The sequence below is a fragment of the Melampsora larici-populina genome (genome assembly GCF_000204055.1).
Source record: "Melampsora larici-populina 98AG31 unplaced genomic scaffold MELLAscaffold_2, whole genome shotgun sequence".
Taxonomy (NCBI): Eukaryota; Fungi; Basidiomycota; class Pucciniomycetes; order Pucciniales; family Melampsoraceae; genus Melampsora; species Melampsora laricis-populina.
Genome location: NW_006768766.1, coordinates 774,210 through 798,588, shown reverse-complemented (window position 1 = coordinate 798,588; position 24,379 = coordinate 774,210). Strand labels below are relative to the sequence as shown.

General features: G+C 38.6%; 5 protein-coding genes across 5 annotated transcripts; 2 read left to right on the top strand and 3 right to left on the bottom strand.

Moving 5' to 3' along the window:
• Positions 1 to 363: 363 nt before the first annotated feature.
• On the bottom strand, positions 364 to 1,855 carry MELLADRAFT_88988 (uncharacterized protein; the record flags this gene model as incomplete). The annotated part of the gene is made up of 5 exons (XM_007404202.1): positions 364 to 421; positions 537 to 961; positions 1,055 to 1,377; positions 1,599 to 1,732; positions 1,845 to 1,855. The coding sequence occupies 5 exons, from the start codon at positions 1,853 to 1,855 to the stop codon at positions 364 to 366; spliced, it is 951 nt and encodes a 316-aa protein (XP_007404264.1).
• A 2,278-nt stretch (positions 1,856 to 4,133) lies between these two features.
• MELLADRAFT_101651 (uncharacterized protein) lies at positions 4,134 to 5,219 on the top strand (the record flags this gene model as incomplete). The annotated part of the gene is made up of 3 exons (XM_007404770.1): positions 4,134 to 4,203; positions 4,266 to 4,657; positions 4,971 to 5,219. The coding sequence occupies 3 exons, from the start codon at positions 4,134 to 4,136 to the stop codon at positions 5,217 to 5,219; spliced, it is 711 nt and encodes a 236-aa protein (XP_007404832.1).
• A 5,078-nt stretch (positions 5,220 to 10,297) lies between these two features.
• MELLADRAFT_101650 (uncharacterized protein) lies at positions 10,298 to 13,768 on the top strand (the record flags this gene model as incomplete). The annotated part of the gene is made up of 5 exons (XM_007404771.1): positions 10,298 to 10,739; positions 12,325 to 12,553; positions 12,615 to 12,781; positions 12,848 to 12,952; positions 13,479 to 13,768. The coding sequence occupies 5 exons, from the start codon at positions 10,298 to 10,300 to the stop codon at positions 13,766 to 13,768; spliced, it is 1,233 nt and encodes a 410-aa protein (XP_007404833.1).
• Positions 13,769 to 14,188: 420 nt separating this feature from the next.
• Positions 14,189 to 15,225, bottom strand: MELLADRAFT_101649 (uncharacterized protein; the record flags this gene model as incomplete). Its single annotated transcript, XM_007404201.1, has 3 exons — positions 14,189 to 14,698; positions 14,779 to 14,886; positions 14,956 to 15,225. 3 exons carry the CDS (start codon positions 15,223 to 15,225, stop codon positions 14,189 to 14,191), a joined length of 888 nt encoding a protein of 295 aa, XP_007404263.1.
• Positions 15,226 to 18,959: 3,734 nt separating this feature from the next.
• MELLADRAFT_46552 (uncharacterized protein) lies at positions 18,960 to 21,546 on the bottom strand (the record flags this gene model as incomplete). Its single annotated transcript, XM_007404200.1, has 7 exons — positions 18,960 to 19,650; positions 19,710 to 19,770; positions 19,839 to 20,089; positions 20,159 to 20,416; positions 20,476 to 20,893; positions 20,960 to 21,039; positions 21,107 to 21,546. 7 exons carry the CDS (start codon positions 21,458 to 21,460, stop codon positions 19,543 to 19,545), a joined length of 1,530 nt encoding a protein of 509 aa, XP_007404262.1.
• Positions 21,547 to 24,379: the final 2,833 nt, after the last annotated feature.

The following is a 24,379-nucleotide window of genomic DNA, read 5'->3' as shown; positions in this document are numbered from 1 at the left end:
ATACAGGCTTAGTCACGGTTCATTATGTTACACTCATTTCTCATTTGACTCAACTCATCAAATTCTCATAATCCATCACATGAATTCATTAGGGCAGGTGCAGGCAAAACCCATTGGTTTTGGGGGAGTGGGCAAGTTAAACTAAGGCACATTCAACATAGCTTATCTTTGTATTTCAAGATTAAAATCAAGTACATGTATAAAATAAGAAGAAATCAACATTAAAAGTCAACTATTAAGGAATTAAGTAGGATCTAAGATAGTTCTAAGTCTAAGTAATTCTCAGTTGTGAGTTAAGAGTTCTAGGTTGAACTAGAAATTTTGAAAACTTAAAATAAGGAAAAGAGGGGGTGGTGTTGTTGGTTAAGCACGACCTTTTCCTTTTGAAGAAGATCCAGTAGAAGAATCCTCAGAGTCGTTCCTACAAATAACAACATAATAGAATAGGTATTAGTATCAGAGATTAACATTAATCTGATGGAGAAGGTTGAAAAATCGAAAAATAGAACAATTCAAAGTAAAGAAGGAACTCTTACAGTTCTAGACCAGGAATTATACATGGAGAACTTCGCTTTTCCAATCCTTTTCTACCTATGAAGTGTAATTTCCTAAGAACCTTAGCTCGATCATCAAATTCTTCTTCATTCACAGCTATGCGACCTTTGAAGTGCTTGAAGACTTCTGAATACATTGAAGAAATACACAATTCGACTTCATCAGAAGGATATACAGCTTCCCTGTTGAGGATTACCTTAGGACCAAGTAAATTTTTATATTCATCAACTGATAAGGGAGTCTTGAATATGAAAGTAGGACCAACTTCTTCTTCAACTGGAGTAATTAAAGACTTAGACGAGTTCTTATGGGTTCTTGAAGCTTTTCTGTTGGAATTAGTAGGCGGTGAAACATCTAAAACGGGGTCATTAGCGAAGTGTTTTGATCGGTTCGGGTCGATAACAAGCTGGGAAGGATCTGGAAGCGAGTTGTTGAGTCTGTTGCGTTTAGGACTGGGAGAAGTAGCTGATGGTGGAGATCAATATGGGCCTAAGTTGACTAATTGAGGAGTTTGAGCTCGAGCTGGAGCTGGAGTGACTGAAGGTACAATAACAACAGGTACAGTGGTGATAGTGTTTGGGGATCGAGCGTGAGGAGGAGTCATCAAATTGTCTTCTTCTGAATCTTGATCACGATGAGTTTTCTTAGGAGTAGAAGGGATGCGTTTGAAACTTGAGTGATTGGGAGAAGAAACGTTGGGATTAGGTGGTCGATCGAACGTTTTGTTTTGTTTCTTGGCGTGTCGTTTAGCGGCCATTTGCTTAAGTTCGGCTTTGCGTTGTTTGCGAGGTGCGATGGGAACTCCGCTCATGTCCATTATATCTAGATAGATTGAGTCATTCAAATAAAAGAAGAACACATAAAAAAAAAAAAAAAAAAAACAAGTTGTCAGTATATGAAAAGAACGATTGAAATCAAAAGAAATTGAATGTTTTGAATCGATCAAACGTTCAAAGACAATTACCAAGTAGGAAACAAAAATAAATAGAAGTAAAGAGTCAAACACTAAAAAAAAAAAAAAAAAAAAAATTAGAAGTATTTACGGTTTTCAACAATGTAGTAGTGTGGAAAGTTTTTGATTCGATCGGTATTGTTGGAAAAGAAGGCTGACTGGAATTCCTGGAGTCTTGACTTGGTATCGTCCATCTGGATATATAAATATAACATCGCTAAGCAACTAGAATTTAAATAGATCGATCGCGTGAAAATAAATTGTTAGGCCTTTAGATCAAAGTTGAAAATAAAAAACAAGACATGAATATTAAGAAGAAATTTCAACTGCAACTTACAAGTATGGCATCGAAGTGTTTCCTGAAAGACAAGTCTCCTGCGATGGGGACATCGCTGGGTTTTGGGGGAGGCTGTGGAAATCAGAATTGGGGTAACCCCATTATTTTATTAACTTTCATTTTAAAATACGAGAAACTACATTTTTTAGAACATTACATCAATAATGTGTTTTTAAATTAGTTCTTTATTTAGTTCATTTCTTTTTTTTTCATTTTCTTTCTCTCTTTACTTAATTTCAATTTTCAATTTTCATTTTTTATTTTTTATCTTATTTAGTTTGATCATATATGTCAAGTTTTATTATGTGAAGTGTTATATTTTTATTTCTCTATTTTTCTTTTTATGGGTTATGTAGTTTGATGGATGAGGTGTAGTGTAAAATGAAGTCAAATTTCGAATTTATGGGTTTAGAGGTTATGTGTAGTTGAATGTTGTATGGGTTACATAGGGTGTACAGGCTTAAACTTGAAATTTCGAATTTTATGGGTTTAAAAAGTCATGGTTACAGATGTGTATGGTTTTAACAAGTTATGTGTAGAGGAATCATGGTTTTGAGGTATGGGTTTAAATAAGGCTGAATTTCGAAAATCCAGCAACTCAGACAGATGGTGGTAAACTGGGGTGGTGGTAAACTGGGGTGGTAAACTGAAAAAGCAAGTAGGGATCGGTGTGAAATTATAAATTCATCAGATTATCAAACACCAATATTGGCAAATACAAAATCACAAATGAAAAGGATGATTTTGAAACTCGAAAATGGCTTTCAAAATTCCATAAAAGGCTCCATTTTCAATCATGAGACTTTATTTCAAATGTACTACATCAGTTTTTTAGAGGGTAAATCATGTGGAAGGCATCATATGGGCGCATCTGAGCATGAAAAATCAATTATAAACCATATACAGCATTATCAGTGGTAATATCAGGTGGTAAACTGGGTAAATTCAATTTCGAGTATTTTCACATAAAATCGAATTTCATTTTAAGGGTACAACCAATAGAGTTAGAGTTTAGCTTGGCTGAGCAAAGTTGTAGAGCGGAAGCAGACCTTTTTTTCTGTCTATTCAGATTTTTGATACAGTCCCTATTTCTTATCTTTTTTCAGGTTTTAAGGGTAAATTGGCGGATTTTTCAGTTTTTGTGGTAAACAGCTCAGTTTTGATGATAAATGTGTGCTTGAAAATTTGTGAATGATACATGTGGGTGAGTTGAAGATGTTTATCAATTTTAATTTGGGGGTTGTTCAATGAATTGTGTGTGAAAAAGTTGTTTGAAGGTGGATTTCGAGTTTGAGGGTTGTTTTTGTCTTACTTTCTTTTTTTGTGTGTGTTTCAATTTTGATATAGTCAAGGGTCTCTTTTCTTCCCCTTTGGGAGCCTTTTAGTTAGCAAAAATAATTACTAGATTTTTAGAATAAGCTTTTATCTTTTATTATTATCATTCAGGTAAACAACTAATGAGAGTTGGAATTTTATAATAATAAGACCCTTATTCATCTTTTAATTAATTTCTTGTTGAGTTGTAAGCTCATTTGCTCATTTGGAAGGTGCCTGAGTGCGCCTAGATTGTGCTATTTTTGAAGTTATTGTCCTATTTCAGCCTGGTTCTTATTAATCCAAAGACTTGAAGGTCTTAAATTTAATTCATTGATAATCAAAGTCCCTGTTTAAGAAGGGCATTTCTTTCTTTGATTGAAGTCTTTCAATTCACCATCTCAAGACTTATTTCTCTTTTGATTGTGTGTGTTTGTTGATTTGTGTCTTCATTCCTCCCCTTCTTGGCTCTGCTTTCAGCTGTGTACTGAAAGAGTTCTACAGCGTCTTCAAAACTTATCATCAATTGTGCATGGAGATGGTTATAGATCATGGTTTACTGAGTAAGACTGAGCTGTCCCGATCTGCCTATCACTTTTGAGATTTTCCCCCTTTGATTTGCGCTATCTGCGTACTCAGTAGTCTAAGTATGCTCAGCTGTTCAATCGTTCTTCTGGTTTAGATATTCAGATGAGCTAGAAGACTCATAAAAAATCGAACAAAGAACTGTGGACTGAAACCCTCCAAGTTCAACGACTCAGGATATATGTATATATAGATAATTAGAGATTTGTAATGACCTCCTAATCAACCAATTGTTCTCATCTCATCAATAAATATCTTCCTCATCCAATTTCACAATTCAACGTCTGATTTGTATACCACTGGTGGTTTTTATTATTGTAGAAACCATATATATTTACACGTTCAAGCTTTATCTTTACACGTTTCAATACCAAGATTCACTCAGACAAGATGTCCAGCCCCAACTCAATCTACTCTTTCGTGTGCCCTGACAAGATTCAAGACGAGTTAGCAAATGAAGGTTAGTATATTGGTTGATCGCAATGTTACACGAGCTTACAAAATGTACTATGACTTTTATAGTCTGTTGGCTCTGTAACTCATTCAGCAGCCCCATGTCTACTCCTAAAACCAACCCGATCAGGCTCATACATACTCCTAAAACTACGCCACCTTCTTCAAGAAGTCAAAAACGTCTGGGATTGGATCCTCAAGGCAGATTAATGACCCACCGCAGGAAGTCCCAGCTGGATCAAGCACAACGCAAGGTCAAGGCATCAATACAGAACAAGAGGCGTTCTGAATTTCGACAGCTTCGGGAAGCTTTGTATCTCATCTCGACTTACTCAGGTCCTTACCTACATTCACCGGAGGAGAAAAAGAAGGCAGCTAAGTATCTTCGTACCCAGAATCTTGGTGCAGAATTTGTGGAAGAATTGGATGACAATGTCAGGTGGGAATGGCTCCACAGCCAGGTAAAAAGCATGGCCAAATCAACCACCAAGAGACCCTAGTTTATTCATTTCTCTTTTTGTATGTTGCTCATATCTGTTTGAACCTTTATATATGGGGACAGATTCAATCTTCTATTTAGTTCATAGTGTCTCTAGTAATTTTTCTTCTTTTTTGATTTTTTGTTTGTATGTTATTTCTAAATTTTTATGCCATTAATTTTGTGCCAATTGTAGGCCTTCACTACAGATAAACTTCTAAATACATATATTTGGATTTAAATTCCTGATATTAGTGTTCAATTCAACAGTTCAATTAATGTGTACTTAATTGAAGGAAGGCACTCTGGCCAACTATGAGATAAAAAAATCCATGGCAACCCTAATTACTCTTGATCAAACCACAGGCATAGCAACACCACAAAAAATTGAAATCTCTTACCGTGAACACATTGCTAAGGATCTCTTATTCAAGATTTTTGAAACCAAGGACCTGGGACCAGTGAGTTATTCGGCTTTCCACACTGGGTACATTATGTCACATGACAAAGCCCATTCTGCAGTCAAGGGCATTTGGACTGATTGATTCTTTGTCAGTATGGTTTGTGGTATTATTTTTCACAGTCCAACAAGATGAAACATCACCCCGCATAAATATGAAATGGGGCTTTGATTTGATATTTCAACTTTGTGTGGATAAGTCAGATCATAGCAACTTCAGGTATTCAAATATGAATTTATAATTCTGAGGGAAATTATGTGAAACACCCCTGCATAAAAAAGGCTACAAGGGCTATCTCATGGGATGGTATGTTGAAGTGCACATGAATCCAATTTGCAAGCTAGAAACTATCCTTAGCCTTAAGGTTTTGGGACAGAACAACTGATGAGAGGTGTGGATTTTGCAGTTGTCAGGGGTTCTTATCTGTAAATGTATTGTGGTACAGGCACTGAGTGAAAAATGACTCAATAAAAGATGCATATCCCAGCTCTCATATGTATGTGATAGTTAAGAGCAAATGGGACCAACAATCTGGGAGAGCACGGTTTCAGCCAGAAAAAGGCTGGCAGGCATAACACATTGAATACAAACACCTAGATAGTAGACATATAGTATGTGAGACCACTGAATCACCTGGATGCTAGTGAGTTTGGCACGCATATCTCAGCCCTCAAATGTATGTGATAGTAAGCACAAATTGGCCCAACAATCTGAAATATCATGGGTTCAGGCAGAAAGAGTCCAGGATGCGTGAAAAAATTGGAGACAAACCGCCAGGGATTCCTTCTAAACATGACATCATCAATGTGCTACACCCCTGATACTGCGTGACTAGGCTCACGGTGACCTCTGCCTTGTCACTGGAACTTATCCCAGGTACCCCACCCACCCAGGGGAAAGTAACACCATATAGAAAATCATTTGTCTTTTGACAATAAACATTCCTGGTGGAATTTTTCTCTGTCACTACACATTGAATATCATGTGTTTGTAGATGTTACATATGTACTGTAAAGTTTTTTCTGTCACTACACATGTAATATTGGGGGCTTGCTGATTTTATCTCTGTGTAATCAATTTTTTTTCACTATGCATGTAATATTGTGTGTTTGCTGAATTACATATGTAGTTTCAAGTGTGTGTAGAGGCTACATACATATGTAATCTGTGATAGTTTCCTGAATCAGATATATTTTGCCACATGTTTGTTCAGGCTACACATGTAGTCATATATATCCATCTAGCCTGCATATATAGTGCTATTGAATCTACAAATGTAGTTTAAATTGTACACATTTAATATCATGTGTTTGTAGATGTTACATATGTACTGTAAAGTTTTTTCTTACACTACACATGTAATATTGGGGGCTTGCTGATCTTATCTCTGTGTAATCAAATATTTTTTTCACTATGCATGTAATATTGGGTGTGTTTGCTGAATTACATATGTAGTTTCAAGTGTGTGTAGAGGCTACATACATATGTAATCTGTGATAGTTTCCTGAATCAGATATATTTTGCCACATGTTTGTTCAGGCTACACATGTAGTCATATATATCCATCTAGCCTGTATATATAGTGCTATTGAATCTACAAATGTAGTTTAAATTGTTGCTTAGATTACGTATATGGTGTCAAGTGCTTGTTGAGGGTGCATACATGGTGGCAGATGAACCCCGCATTGAAACTCTGGCCCTGACTTAATTTTTAGAAGCGCTCAGTGGCTCAGTATGATCTTCAATTTTGGGACATCATGGATTGTTTTCCATTCATTTTCCAACCTGGGGATTTTTATTGATTGTTTTCCCTGGGGGGATGCATTTTCCGCTTGTGGAAGTTGATTAATTTTCACAGTGATATCTCTTGCACTTTACTCACATGCTGATGTGTATTCAGGGGCAGCTAGGGTATCAGCTGCCCGTCTTGGTAATAGTAAGGCATCTTTCAGCAACCCCAAAATGTGGCTACCGTTTCCGCCGGCAGATTTTTCAATTGATGTATGTTGTAAGATTTTGCGGAAAGAAGAGAATAAATGGCGAAAGATTCATTCACATCACCAGTGAGTGATGATACTCCATGAGGCGATATTTTTGTGATCTTGTAATTGTATATGTTGTGATTTCAAATACACTATAATATATTTTGACAACATTTGTGTGATTTAGTAATAGTATGTATGTTGTGATGCTTATGATGTTGTGAAATAGTCTGTATTCCTGCTTTTGAAATAGTCATGTGGAGTTTACAGCAAATACAAATGTCTTATGATTCCTGGAAAGATTTATTTAAAATGAACTTTGCATATCTTATGCGATGTTTAAATAAGCAACAATTATATTAATTATACATCACAGGTAACTAGAAGCCTTTTACAATAAGTATTCATTTGCCAAGTAGAATGAAATAAGGAAATATTTAAAGATAATCAAATCATACAATTATCATTGGATTCTTGTATGATTTGAGTGAATCATCATGAGACTCATCTATGTAATACTATACTATCAAATATTTTCCGGTTTGATTATTGTTTTGTGTTTCTTAAGCTCCAGTATTGTTAAGGAAGGAAACAATTAAACTTAATCCAAATAATTTGCTTTATCATTGAAAACCTGTTCTATCAAATCTTTTTGAGTTTGATTTTTGTGTTTCTTATTAAGTAAGGATATGTCTAAAGATAATCATATCTTTAAATATTTTCTTTGAATTATGGTTTTATGATTTGAGTGATTACTCAATTTTTTTGGCTTTGATTTAGCTGTTGCTTATCTTCCAGTATGGTTAACAAAGGAAAAAATTAAAGATAATCCAATCAAAGTGTTTTAGCCATTTGATCTATCAAGTATTTTTGCGTTGATTTTTGCATTTTATATTTGTGTTTCTTATTCATTAATTGACTATTTAAAGATAATCAAATCAATCTTTTTTATTGTTGAATTTGTATGATTTGAGTGATTACTCTATTGCTTTTGGTTTCATTTTTGTGTTACTTATGAAGTGAGAGTAATTTCTTTACTCATCATTATTGTGACAAATCCTCCCCATATGTAAGTGAGGACATAGTCGCAAAGTCTACTGTGTTTAATTAAACGCATTTGTATATGCCTTTGCTGGTCCCGTCTGTCCAGTTTCAATTGGTACCAGGATGTTTATCCTATCATTTATGCGGTGGCTGCTTGCTTCACCGCATAAATTCCTTGATCTCCGCCTCTGATGACTGAATGGATGTTGGATATTTATACTTTTGTGCCCATGAACAAAGACAATACACATTTAGATAAACGCACATTTTTGTAAAGCACAAACAAATCTTATTGGTTTGTGGTCCTGATTCCTATTATTAGAATCTTATTCAAGGATCTAATCACCAGTACCATAACCTGCACTTTACGAATAACTTATCTGCTTCAAACTTTCAACATCACCATCTTTCACCAGGACAACTTGTTTATGTAGGGTGGGCTGTTCTTCAACTTTGAGTGCAAGTCATCACCATCTTGCTATTATATTTGATATGTTCGAAATCTTTTTCATATGGATCATATGTCCAATATTGAACATCATAAGCGTACCCTAGTACTACCAACCTCAATTCCGACCTGCTGAACAAATTCAATATTATCGAGTGTGGATAACTTTCTCTCAGGAAAAATCGCTGGTGCTTAATGAGATTAGTGTCGTTATTTCGACTTAATCAAAGTAAGCACTTTCATTACTCTATTCATTTCTTGAATAATCTTGTCATATGTCTTCTGAAGTTGCTGATTTGCAACAACTTCCGGACATCCATTGTTATTGAGTGCAAGTAACTCACATTTCGATGCCACCTCGTATCAATATTGTTCACCAAAAAGATTATGTTTAAAGTTAGGTAGGTGTGGTTATTTTCACATCAACAGATGTATTGATCATATAGACTGACCTTTCAATATTCACACCCTTTTTTTGTGATTGAAACCAAACATTGCTCTTATCTTTATCCTTCCAGTTAACGTGTTGTAGGCTTAGTAGGCAACTTCCTTTTGGTATCATCTTGGAACAAGGACACAGTTCAATGTTTATTTGAGTGGATTGTAGGTCACTATCTATAAAATTATTAGTGCTATAATCTAGATATTTACTTTTCACTGTCACATTTATGACACAATAAAACCGTTCATCAAGTAAACAAGCACTAAGGTCAATGAATTTTTGAATGGATTGTAGGTCTTCTAACTATTCAATAGTCAATTATCAACAGAAATACGTACTACAAGGACACAAAAGCATCATCATAACTGCAACAGTTACTCTCTACCAACTTCATGTTCTTCAAATGTACATCAAAATCATCAAATGATCGAAATTAAGGAAGATACTGATGCAATATCATCATTTTCTAATAGTTACTCTATAATATAATTTACCCAAATTTGATATAAGTTGGAAGATGTTACATTCTAATAGTTACTCTACAAGATAAATTACCCGGTTTAGATATCAGTCAAAAGATGTTACACCAGGCTTTTGCTCAATTGTGGATGTGCGTACGTTAGTTCATCAATAAGTTTAATCATAATCACAGTTAAATTAACAAACCAAACATTTTGTCTGACTTCTGTTACTCATTACTTAAGATTATTAAGATTTTTGGCCAACAGGACCGATGGTTGATCATAAACTGGTTTTTTGAAACAATCACCATTGATAATAAACTGTTTTTTCGAAACAATCACCTCACCTAAAGATTTGAACAAATCTTTACGCCTAACATTAGACTTGATCTGGATGCCTAAGAATCAGTCCTATCACTTAACAGTTAGTTTTCTCAAATCAGATATAATCCAGTTTGAAAACTGCATTGCATTACTCAATGGCGCTGATCAAAACAAACCTTCACTCAACAGTTAGTTGTCTCGAATATATTATAATTAATATTTGGATTATAATTGCTCAAAGAGCAAAACAAACCTATAGCGACACCATATCCAGAAGGTGTGAAATATCCAACGTCCTTATTCCAGTTGATAGGACAAAGCTTGTGTTGCAAATGTCACAAGATACCAAAGGGTATTGTAGGTCCTATATGTGACACACATGGGTGACATGTGTGGTTTTCCTTCTTTGTACTCTAAATACAATGTCTTATGCTAATATGTAACACTCTCTTTTGTTTCAGATGTCTCCCAACCCATATGCTTGCCGTTTGAACAGACTTCGCCGGAAACACAAGCCAGCAACCCCTCTGCAGGAAGCATTTATCGCCCAGCAGGCCAAAAATCGTGCTCAAGCTGGCCAAGCCTCTCAAGCCTTTTTTCAAGGGAACGCTGGCAACCCGAGGCTACCTGTTGAATATCGACCAGAATGGGTCAATATTCCTATGGACGAGGAAGACGAATTTGATGATCATCCACCAGAACCTCATTTCAACGCAATGGACAAAGACAAGGTTGAACTTCTGGAGCGCATTGCTAGGGCTCAATATCATGCAAAACGTTTAGAAAAGCAAAAACAATGGCTTAACCAATGTGAAAAAATGCTACCGTTCTTCTTGTGTGGTCGTCAACTAACCTCAGAATGGGGTGATATCTTGAAGTGGGACTCCGACCATAAAAGAGAATGTATATGTTATCAAAGTCGCAAGAGATATGTTTGGGTCGACCTGGTGGACATCTTGAGTAAGTCTCTGATTATATTATACCTTGTTTTGATCAATATTCAAGGTCCACTCTTATCTCCAGCCCGCAAAAAGGTAAAAATCGAATTTTGTGAATGCAATTCTGATCCAGTCCGATTGGTTGAGATGGGATACATCGGAGGCTCGCCAATTCATCCAAGAACAGCTTTTCCAATACGCTTGCTGCGTCTATTCCATTGCATATGGAAACACGGTGCAGTCCGTACGCAGGCCTTTGTTCGTGCTTTGGACGAGTATCTTGATGCTCATAATCCTCTAATACTAACCGCCAAGAGTCAACAGGTGAGATGCGGCCTATCACTCATTTAAATGAGATTTAATGACACAACACTGACTCCAACACTCAGAGCCTTGCGACTGGCGAGCTCCTTTCAGTGCAGCTTATGACGCCTATCGAACACTTGTCACTATGGTACGGTATAAAGAATTGGATATCCTTCAGCTTTCTGAAATAGAACGGCTTGCGGAAAACTGCCCGCGGTGTTTTGGTCCCCGTGTGTCCACTACCGAGGCTTGCGAGCCTGATATCATTGTGTGCCTCGATGGCAACTTTCAGCATCGAAGGCACAAGGCGGCAAGTGCACCCATTCCAGGTTATTCCCCACCAACTCCTGAACTTTTCCTGCCGAAGATTGAGTGGGAACCGATGGCTTTGAAAATGGGTGCGAGTGTGGATGATCCGGCTGATGAAGACGACATTGACATGGTAGTCCTTTGGCAATAAGGTTATATGTAGATTTTGACTGACTCTATTGGTTATAGCATCCTTGTAGTGAGCAACACACAGCAGCCAATGATGTTCGAGGTAAGTCTCACTGGGGCGGAAGCGATGATACCGGTTTATTGGGCATGGCATGTAGACATGATCATTGTCTACGGTTTATCAATATCATACAAAGTGGAGAAAAGTCAGTGGGTTAAGAATGGATAAGGTAAATCATAGATGTAACTAAGTCAAACATCTTCATTAGGTCATATTTTGCTCTTGCCTTGATTGAATGGATTTTGAAGGTAGTATCCAATGCAGATTGTGAGGGTAAGATTGAGAAGCTGGGCATCCTATATGACATAGGCTGCAACCTAGAAAAAGTTATAATCAAAGTCAGTTCCGGAAAAAACTAATTGGTTATTTGCACCTAGCTAATGTAATATATCTGATACTAGCGCGACTTGTTTGCGATTGAACGCGAACTGAACCGTCTCAAGTTTGGGACCAGCGTCTTTCATGCATATGTGCATGAATGGGGATGCCAATTGGACTACAACCCACGATTGAACGAAGGATGGGGCTTATCAGATGGCGAGGGGATGGAAAGGATATGGTCGTTCCTGTCACCTCTAGTGCGTCCGAACAGGTATGCCACCAGCCAACGTAGGTTGATCAATATCAATATACGATTGTTACATCACAACAAGATGTTGCGAGCAAATGCAGGTATGCTTTTGAGTTCTTGTGTTAACTGTTACTGTCAACAATAAATTGACACATGATGTATGTATCCTTACAGTTGGTTCTATGACAAGTCGATTCAAAGTTGTGCTGGAAAGGCTTGAAGAGGCACAGAAAGACTTGGCTAATATTGAGACACAAAGCCCAGCTCTCAACTTGGAATACATGAAAAACCAGTGGGCTAGACAAAAAGAAATGCAGGCGCGAATTATCAGTGAGACCGCTGAAGATAAACAGGAGCAAATCCTAGTATTGATTGAGCTTGAAGAGGACATGCTAGAGGCTTAGTAGGTGTTATGATCTTCTCTCCTTGGTTGCACTGAGCTGAGAAAATCAGATGTAATGCAGTTGCAGAGTGGAAGCCATATCTGCAAAGCGACCCCGAATGCGGACAGGCGCTGAGCGGGCAGAGCTGCTTGATCTCCCCCAAACATTGATTGCACTCAAGCAGAAAGTGCAGGACTTGGCGGAAGAACTAGGATCTGATGAGTTCTTACACCTCACAGGGACATCAGGTACTTCCTACGCTAATCTGACCATACAAAACCGGAAATCTGACATTTGATTGTTTTGATTGTCAGATTCCCAGTCCAAGCTCTTACTGACGGTGCGCTTGTCAAAGTCAAAGCTTTACAAGGCCAAGGTGGGGGTTATTGAAAACCAGAGACGAGCAGCTTTAAATACAGGTATGTATATTGTTATGACCAATGCAAGAAGCAAGAGAAACACATGGAACTGAACAGAGATTGTTGTAGGAACTACGTGCCAGGCGTGGTTAAACAAACGCCGAAACAAAAAGAAATTACTCTTAAGGAAGAAGTATCAAACTTACCATTGACATGCATCAAACTACAACCGGAAACACAATCCAGCCAACCCGATTCCAGATCCTACGTTTGAAAAAGTGGAGTCAATGGACATAACTGACCCCTTTTGGGATATTGGAGGCTTAACATATCCTAACGAAGCGTGGGCAACGGACCGAGCCACCAGGAACGGAATCAGGGCTTTTCTACTCAAAAGAGGAGCAGAAGAAGAGCTTTGGCGAATTGGACAAGAAATTCGACAGCTGATGAAGTGGTCAATTATGTATCAAGATCGCATTGACATGATCAAGACAAAGTGGGAGGAGGACCAAGGTGAGGTTCCAAGTCGGTATGTTTTCACGTAATTTGACATTGTAAGGCTGACTATTCTGTCTACACAATTCAGGCGATGTGCAAGCCGAGTCAAGGCTCTTGTACTTGGGTCTAGTGCTATCATTGGGTCGGTTATGGATGACATGGAGCAATGGTTTAAGGAGCATGCTTGAAAGCACATCAATGTACTTTGCGGACAGTCATATTGTGGATGTGGCCCTTCTAACTCAATGGGAGGAGATGTGTTTGAAGAGCGCAATGGAGTGGGCAGCAATAGTAAATTTACCAAGTTTGATTGCAGAGGCCGCGGAGGAAGATGAAGATGTTCTTGAAGATGTTGCAGATGTTGCGGATGTGTTTTAAATTAGTACTGCCGACTCAAACTTGGATTGTAATTTGACTATTAACTTCACACTTTGAAATGGTGTTATAAAGACATCAAAACTTGACTGAAAAGCTCTTGGCTGAAGCACAAGCAGGTCTCTTCTCAATTGTAAGAAATCAACTGATATTGCTCTTCATGTAATAACTCTAGTAATAAGTGTTGGATCTTGCACTATTTACACTGAATCAAAGTTAGCGTGTACTATTTACACAAAACTATTGTTGATATGAGAACATTTCTTGACAATCTTTGAGAGTTTAAGTCGGTTTAAAAACAACATCGACTTGGATAAAAATATTACATTCATTGAACTTTTGAACTTTGTAAAAGAATAGAATAAGTTGGTAAATTTAAAGAAAAGATCCGGATGACCAAGCTTGAGCGTTAGTGTAGTACATTCATTGCTTTAATTTCCTTGTACGGGTTACAGCCTTGGGGCAGTCTTGTACCTGCTCACGTACTCGTTTGCGTGTGTGAGGACGCTGTTCCAAGGTGCTGACGGGGATTAGGCTACAAGTCTTCTTAGTTGTGTTTTGGGTGCCTTTTGTAAGGTCGGTATGGGTTTTGGGTGGTTGTATGTCCTTTGCTGAGGATCCAGATGGGAGTTGTGGAGTTCCGTCTTTGGGTTTGTCATCATGACAAAGATCAGCCAGTTTATCGGTTAGAACAGCACTTGGTGTATTGTTTAAGTCATTTGGTGTATTAGTTGTTGCAGGATTGTTAGCAACTCCGTTTGGTGTAATGTCCATGTCACTCGTTGTACTGTTAAGAAGACCAGTCGGTGAATTATCAAAAAGATCAGGTGGTGTATTGTCTGAATCGGCTGGGTGGTTTTCCTCCTCAAGATGAACTGGAAGCATCGGATTGGGTGGTTCTGCATTTGAGCTTGCGTGCGGAAGACTCTGCAACTAGACGAGACAAATACAGTTTCCAGGTAAGGATCATGATGATAATGATGTGTTAAACGTAAAATAGATAGAGTGCTTACTTTTGGTGATTGCGGATGATCAGATTCTTCATCCTCAATATCAAGCAGGGTTGAGTTGGCCTGATGGGTCGATTTTGTACCTTGGAACTCTACAACCACTTTGGATGTCTGGCGTTCAGGTGATGGGGAGTTATTTCAGGGCTCTGCTCTTGAGAAAGAAAGATGTGGAAAACTTACCAATGGTTGAATAAGAGATTGACTTATTTCATCTTGTTTTTCAACAATTCGCTTAATTTCATCAAGAACAGTGTTTTGAGTAGTGGAGTCAAGCAGTTGGAGACGTTGTGATAGAAAGTACAGAAAGGTGTCTATTTTGTCACCGGTTGAGTTCGAACTTTTGTCATCAGGGGGTATATATTCGAGGTCAAAGTTGGGAGGGTGGTTGTGGCTGGTGTTGATGTGGGAGAGCGTCCAATATCGATGTTTGGTGTCCAGCTTGGCCTTCATTGCAAATGGGCAGTTGATCTTCAATGACTTGCTTGCCTTGGAAGAGTCCTTCAAAGTCTTGCAAAGGCCGCCTCAATGACAGTGATATGTACATCTCCCCTTTAAAACGTAGGACTTCCCAACCGATATCAAGTACCCATGTTCAGCGGCAAATGATTTCACATATTGATCCATTTTTTCTCGTGTTTTGGGATCCATGGGGTTGCGAGTTCCTTGAATAGAGATTTCTGGTGGTGCTGGTATATTTTCATCATTGGTGGACATCTTGTTTAATGATTTTAAGTAAGATTAAGAGGTTGAAGGGTAGGTGGGAATAGATGTGGAGTTCAAAGGGTAGGTGAGATTTGACAGTCAGTACTGCTGATTGAGCTCGGAGTTGTAGTAGTGAGGTGTGGTGTTAGGTTTAACATCAACTAGCAGTGGTGAGCGGTGGTGGCGGTGGTTAGCGGTGGTGAAAGGTGGTTAGCGGTGGTGAACGATGGTGAGCGGTGGTGAACGGTGGTGAACGATGGTGAGCGGTGGTGAACGGTGGTGAGCGGTGGTGAGCGGTGGTGAACGATGGTGAGCGGTGGTGTGGTGTGATGATTTGTGAAGTAGTGTGGTGTGGGGTGGTGAGCGGTGGTGTGGTGTGGTGATTGGTGAAGTAGTGTGGTGTGGGGTGGTGTGGTGTGGTGTGGTGTGGTGTGGTGGTGTGGTGTGATGGTGGGGTGTTGGTAGTGAGCAGTGATGATTTTGGACTTGTCCAAAATCGGATCAGCATTAGATGCTTCTACACATTATAACTACATCTACACGCTACATTTCGGATTCCATGGGATCATACAGGTTCTTGTATACACCAATAGGTTTGTAAGATTCAAGTACACACAGGTGGATTGATCTCCAGTCTCTGTCTTCTTTTTATTACTGAGTTTTTGTCAGCCCTGGGTACATACACATGCACCCAGAGACTAACTTGTAAATATAACTATTACTTATTAAACTCAATTACATGTACATATATCTTAGAAACATATGTAACATGTAATGACATATGTATAAAACACTAATTACATATATACGTACTCAAGAACTAATATGTAACATATACGATTACATACAAGAACAATACACGGGGAACAAGATATGATTTTCCCGTGGGAAGACTGATTACATTCAATGCAGTTTCTGAGCCAAAACACAGAAGCAACGCAGAAATAATGCCAAAATCATACATTTTGGCTCATCGCCTGTGTTAAATACAATGGGTTGTCCCACTGGAAAATCACCTCTTGTTTGCCGTGATAGTAACAGCTCATAACTCAGTATCAAGAGTTCAAAATGCTTATATCACATAAAACACTTAATGATTACTGAACATAACATTAAGTGTAATTAATTATAAAAATAATAATTATAAACCTAATATTGTAACACTTGTGTATATTACAATATTAGGTTTAGAGAGCTGAATATATAAACCAAAACTAAGTTTATACATACCTATTTCAAAAAACCATCAAGAGTTCCAATAGAATAAAAATCAAGAGTATTACAAATAATAATACTAGTGATTCATTCTATACTACCTTGATTATTCCTGACTAGATCCAAGTAAGTTATACACTTCCCTTCTGGATCCTCTACTTCCCCTAAGTAGTTTCTATACTAGGTTGGAGACCTCTGAGATAATAACCAATAGGTTGGCAACCTCCAAGATAATAACCAAACAGGTTGGTGACCTCTAAGAGATAACCAAGATAGTGATCTTCATAATCACTCTTTATCCAATTACCAAGAAGGATATTGGAGAACATTGGGATCCTGTTCTCATCCCTTACATAATAGTAAATCGAATCTCTTCTTTAAGAGTCAACTAACTGTAGTCTGCCAGGATTTGTCCCAGCAGACTCTTAGTTGTTTGACTATCATCTACTCATCTCATCCTCATCTCATCTTTCCTCTTACCTTCCTCTCATCCTCCTCTTCTCTTGTAACTAGTAATAATCTGAAATATAATAATACTCATTATACTTCACTACATATCTAGTCCCAATACCACCTTTTAGTGAGTGTAGCCTCCTTCAAAAGAGTCACTACCCTCACAGTTTTCCTTTATTCTAAATCATCTCTCTTTTCTTTCAATAATATATTCTTTCTTGATCTTCTCAACTACAACCTTGTTACTTTCTCTCTCCACAGTCTTCTAATACCTTTTGATAATGTTAACCTAACTAAACTAAAATTTCTGTTATCTGGCTGTGAGTGCGGAAAAAAGATATTTTGAATCTTAATTTTATCTTCTCTTTGATAATTTGTATACTTATTTTTGAGTTTTGATAAACAAATGAAACGTCCACCCAAATAATAATGTCAAATGAGATCTTCAGTAACTAAGTAAAAAAAGAAATTTATATGATTAAATTATTTAAAGAAAGACTCATAAAAGAATGACCCAAGAGAAAAATATAGTGTGCCAATTTGAAACAATAAAAAAAACATTTAATTAAATTTGATCAATCATATAAACACAGCCAGCATATTTGGCTTGGATGCAAAAATCCAAGGAGTTCTTGGATTCCAACTCCAAGGGAAGCTCCCATCAAGGATCCGATCCAAGGCAATGGCAATGGCCAAAATTTGCCTTGGAGGTATTCCTTGGGTGCCTTTTTCCTTGGGGGGCCATCCAAGGAATCCTTGGAGGTTTGTTGCCAAGGCAACCGTGCGGGCAGTGAAATCTCACCACACCAGGATGAGTGTTTCTGGCAGGATCAATAAACAACAAAATTTGGCATGAAGAACAGACACAGACAATGTTCTGAGTTGGTGCCATGCTTACAAAAGGAGTGAATCAAGCAGATGTGATGTTAATGTGCAATGAGTTATTTGGACAGGATGATGGTGAGGGTCTGGGGTGGTGGGACATGAGGGAGGGTGATCAAAAGGTCAGCAAGTATGTACATACATAATCATATCATGTATGTATGTGCACAGTAAAGATATTTGGCAGTGTCGGCATGTCAGCCGCTGTGTCAGCTATGTACCTCACGGGGCCAAGGCAAGTCACGTTAATGTGCACCACATGCACATCAGCAAATTGCATGTAGTGTCTGTATATCCTGCAAACAAATATCCTTGGGACCCAGGAAAAGAGCTTTGTGCCTTCTTAATCTACACACATGTATGTAGCCTAGTTCCAATTTGATTCAAAACTTGAATGGCAATGCAATTGTGAAGTTTTACAAAAAAACATCAAAATCAGGCAGAAAGCTGACCAACCTGTCAAAATCTCATACCAAACCCACTGAAATGTTACACAAAAACCAATTCTTCAAGTCTGTTTTCAAGGGCCTTCCTAGCAACAAGGGAGGGATCTGAAAAGATGTGTGTAGAATGATCAGGTGCAGAAGACTTTTCTTTGGTGCAGAGGGTATTTGTATGCAGGCTATGGAGATATGGAGGATTGAAAAGTGCCCAGCCAAACTTTTCCAGCTCATACATCAGAGTCTTGATATAAGGTATAAGTCCCTCTCTCAACTACTGGTTTGTCCAAGAGGGACTTAGTTAAGTTAGCTTACAGGCAATTTTCAGGCAAGTATCTGGCCACTTTTAGTACCAACACCTTTCCTGACCAAGAACCACTCCATGGTGTAGTTCATTGCTTCAGGTGTAAACAGTGACTCAGACTTCTCAATTTTCAAATCACATACTTGAACAACTCTCTGTACCCAAAAAGAAATATACAAAACAAATATCAACTATCAAGAATGGTTTGAAATTCAAGGTGAATGATAATCCCAAGATCAAAGAAAAATGAATTTTCATATCTTCAATATTAGGAAAAAAATATATAAACCAAACCTTGTAAATGTGTAATATACAGAAACCACATACTACAATGATCAAAAGAAAAGAGGTGGGTATTTGGTTCAAAGGAAAAATATAAAAATGTAAATGATAATAAAAGGTCAAGAGGTTTAAAAGAAACAAGAGTTTCAAATGAGTGTTTGTTTATAAAGAGAAGAACAAGAGATCGATGAAAAGTAATGTTAGAGTATATATATACATATGTATATATGTATATTTATAGTGGTAAATGAAGGTAAGAAGTATCGAAAAAAAAACCAAAACGATAGGAAGAAAGGTGTACATCATAAAAAAAACTCCTAGCCTCTAGGACATAAAAAAAGACCCAAAACACTGACACCAAAATCAAAGAAATCTAAGAAAAAAGTCAATTCGCAAAAAATAAATGAATGTATTGTGAAAGGAAGAATGACACAAGGCATAAGATAATATGTGAAAGTTAAGATGTTGATGGGGTGGAAAGAAAGTCAACTATTCCATTCTGGGTCTTATCGAAACATCTCCACCACGAATGATAGAGAGCAAGAAGTTGAGGAATCGGTTGCCATATTCTTCAGGTGGCACGGCTGATATCATGTGCTGGAGTAAAAACACGTTAATGTTGAGGTAAAAGGTAGATTGCTTGGAGATAAGCTTACTTTGTCATGTGATAGCCCCTTCCAAAAGTGTTCAAATCGTTTGACAGAAGAGTATGGGGTTCTGTTGGAAGAGAAAAACATCATGAGCTCTAGCTCAAACAGGAAAAACGTAAACGATAGGTAGCTTACAGTATGTCAATGATGCCAAGATAATAGATCATGGGCATGGAGTTGTTATCGCCATCCGTCGCCTGGAACCCACCCTCATCTTGATAAAAGGTGAAATGTCTACGCTCGGAATGATCCTTCAACGGTAGTCTGTTGACCTCAGAGAAGGCTTGAGGATCTGATTGCTGTACAGCTTTGCGTAAGGCTGAGGCAGCCAATTCTTGTTCGCGGCGAATCTGAGTAGGCTGACGATTGACACCGGTTGTCACAGGCTTCAATCAAAAAAAATGAGATGAGGATGACGTGCCCCAAAGATTTAATTGTGGGCATGAATGACTTACTTGGAAGACGCGTAATTGATCATCCCGCAAGCGATCTCGATTGCCTCTCGTCATATCGTGTAGTCCGATCAACAAACTGTAGTCCATGATACCAAGAGCCTGTAGAAGCTTTGTATCGCGTTTAAGCTGGTCCTCAAATACAGTGCGCTTCGTGGGTCCCAAGTCAATTGCTTTGGATCTGTGGATCCAGTTCAAGTCTTTCAAAACTGCACCGGCTTTGGCTTTGTCTTCCGGGTATTCACGACCGATAGCAGATCCCTAGTGAGGCAAGGAAGATTAGAGAGTCATCAAGTGTTGAAGAAGATAACCAAGCTTACCTTCAAATCATAAGTTTCGTGGATGTCACGATGCGGAGGAAACAAATTATTCATGATCACGAAATGGATTTTCCGACCGCGAGGGAGTTTGACTCGATGAAGCCCATAGAATCGACTAAGTAATGTGTGTGGGTTCGCCTTGACATGTTCATGATATCGTTGCAGAATTCCACGTAAAAACTTATGCTCAGCATGATGAATGGTCTTGATGATGAACCGATAGTCTCTGCTAAAGTAAAAGAAAGAACCGGATTTTCCAGGTGAACCAATCTCGGATAGAATGTATTTAGCCGTCAATGATAAAAGATAATCCGCAGGATCGAGGTGAAAGTATTCCCGTAATTCACGAAAGACCCATGGAGCATAGTCTTTGAACTTGAAGTCATACTTTGCTGAGGGCGTCAGTTCATTACCGACTCTGAGATGCACGTTTCATAAGTTAGGATCTGAAACAAGCGTATATTCGGAATAAAACGGAACATACATGTCGAAAGAAAACTTATGGCGAGCTGTGTAGTCTTCCGGTGTCAGAGGACGTTTCAGTTTCGCTTGGCAGCGTGACACCTGAATACGAATGGTGGTGTGAGCAAAGATCAGGATAGATGGAGAGAATGTCACTTGTTACACTTACACCTATCCGAATACCAGTGAGCATGTTGTACATCAATACATAGTTTGCATGACCTTCGCTTATCAAATTACCAATCAAAACACCAGGCTGACTATCAGTTGCCGCCCCACTAGCTCGCCTTTTCCCTTTATCCTTTGAGTTCGGTTCCGGCACGTTTGATATCACAGAGGGACCTGCTTCGGTTGGCCGACTGGAACCAGAAGTACCAATCGAGTCTTGAGCATGCGTGATGCGCCGCGAGAGTCGCTCTTGCCTCATCACCTCAGCTTGTCTTGCAACTTCGTCTTCAAAGTCGTCTCTCATAGAAGCATTCGGTCGTGGTTCATCTGGCCTAGCTGGGGAGAGTTTAGCCATAGGGGGTTGAGCCGGTGCTTTCCGCAAGGAGCGCGCAGCTACGACCGGAGGCGCAAGCTCATATGAAACAGAGCGCTGTATTGGTGCGTTGGTCACTTGATGTACAGCTGGGGGCAGTGCGATTTCGGCGGGAGCGTTTGAGAAAGTTGAGGAAATGGAGGATTGTAAACGATGACTTTCAGCAGTAGAACGAGTCGGATCGACGGGATATGCTGTGGGATGTAAGGTCGAGGTGATTTGAGTAGATTGATTGATGTTTGTGTCCTGAGAGAGAGGTGGAGGTGTTTGTGGATCCTCCTGAAATGAGTGGTTATGTTAGCAGACAAGTATGGGGTGACAAGTGATTAGAAATGAGCTTACGTCAACAGATGGAAGAGTAGGACTCGAGGGAGCCAGTTGACGAGGGATGCGCAGTTCATCATCATTTTCTGATCCTGATCTGCGTGATGGGTTAGAGGTAGACGAAGATCTTGAGCAATTGAGATTCTCGACTTGATTGAGCTGATGAAAATGATCCCTTGAGCCGTCTACATGATTGTTACGATCTGATGGTTGATTTCGTGCTGAGGAGGTGTGTGCAGAGGAAGGCCAAGGATTGCGTTGAGCAGCTTGATGATGAGATGAGAAACTGGAAGCAGAGGTGAGAGTGGGCTCATGACCAGTTGAAGAAGAAGCGAGGCTGGCTGCTGGACTTTTATGAGATGAGTTGAGGTTCGTAGGATGAGAAGCCGAGAGACTCATGAGTTGATCAGATGGTAAGCCAGACTTGAAGGCTGAGTGAGGGTAGTGAGGATCATCAGAATCTCGATAAACCGTTGGAAGTACGAATGCTTGCATGAGACTGAATAGAATCAAGACAGTTTCGAATTGATGAATCGAGTTGAGGAGATAAGAGAATGGAGTTGAGTACTTTGAACGGATTTCTTAAAATATAAAGTTGAAGTTGATGATGATGAATAAAGTAAAGAGACAAGCAACTTGTAAAGGAAGAAGGGTAAGATTGTAGAAAGAAATAGAAAGAAAGAAAGAGAATTAAAAAAGAATAATAAATGAAAGCGGGGGATCAAAGTTCAATTTAAATTCTAAATTGTAATTCTACTATCAGATTCAGTATCAACCCAATCAGAGATTCAAAGATTCAATACGATTCAATCAAAGATAAAGAGAAAGTCATCAAGAGAGCATTGAACTTTTAATTTTAAGTCATCCAATCCAAATTACTCTTCACACTTAAACAAACACTTAACTTAACTAAATACAGACTTTTAAAATGTTAGAAAAACAGTTCAACTTTGGATTGTACAGCTTTCAAAACAACCAGTCAAGAGCTTAGAGAACCAGTCAAACACTCAACAACCGAACCTACAATCTACTTCACATAAATTATCACTTGTGAAATCAGATCATCATCAACAGCAATGATCAGATTTCATTCCAATTTATCTTCTTCAATCACATTCCAAAATTAAAAATCATCATGACTTTCTTTCTCAATCAATCAATCAAATCAAATCAATCCAAAAACCCTCTTAGAAAGTTTACAAATCATACGCTTCATCAAACTCGGCCAAGCTTTCTGGTATTCAAAATGGAAAATACCAAATCCTACCCGGTGTTTGCAACTCCATGACCGCCCGAAATTTGATCTGTTTCTATTCTCAATTCAACCCCATCCTGTCTGTCTCCCCGACACAATTGCATCGATCTGGTCTTATGACCGCCCGCTAAATTTTTGTCAATTTGATACAACACATTTCACGTCTAGTTCATGATGTTTACTATATCTTTGTGAAGATATCAACATACGCTAAAGTTTTGTTGCTTTCAGCACACCTTTGACATTTGCCCTCCTCAGGTTAAGCTCGGTCAAGACTCCAAGAGATTAGGTACTTGTATTGTACATATGTTCTTGTGCGTCCGCCGCGCGCTGTGTGTTTGCATCGTAAGCTATCTTGTACATCATAGAGATCACACACCCATTGTTGAGGTTTGCTGGGTGCATCTCTTTGATCTCTTGTTGTCAAGCGAGAGATGTACTTTTATGTCTCTTTCTGTCAAAGCTGCTCCTTTTCCTGGGTACTGTTTTTGATTTTGCTCATCACTTGCAATGGTACTTGGTATGTAGTAGGTGGTGTCTGTTGCTGGATCATGATCGACACGCACAAGCGACTCGACCAATCCCAACTAAAATCTTAGGACTCACCCTAATAAGTTATAACGCACTCCTTCCCACATACAAACGCTTGAGGCCCCTCACATGGACTCAAATCAACAAAAATTCAAGCGGGCGGTCACAACATGAAATTGACAAAAAGACCGCCCGGAATGTCAAGCTGAAGCCACATAGATGATAGGATAGCGTGAGATGTAAATGCAGACGAGATCCGGGCGGTTCAGGCTGGATTTAGTAACTTCCTTTAAAATAATGTGTAATTAAGAAAACCATATTTGTAATCACATGATCATGATTTGAATCTAAAGACAAGGATTTGTCTCATACAATTGTGAATGTGAATAAGCTCAACTAAGCCCCTCACCGGCGCGTTCGCCGTGCCCTGTAAGCACCAAGAGGGGCTTATGACAGACTTGGGTTTTTTGGCAGAGGAACTGCGAACGCGCTCGTGAGGGGCTTAGTTTAGCTCAGAACGTGAATGTGAATGTGATCCCAAACCAAGTCAAGTATCAATGATACATTACCAAACCCTTTACAGCGTCATCACCACTTTCCATCACCACTTTTAAAACCTAACAAAGGAATACAAACTGATCATCAAGTTTTTTGAGTTAAATTTCCTTGAACACTCTTATCAAGTTAAACAGCTGTACAATTCTCATATGTTGAACTTTTGAGGAATTAAAATGTAAAACCAATCAAAGTCAAAAAGTCTAACAAAGACCTTTTCAAAATAAACATTTATG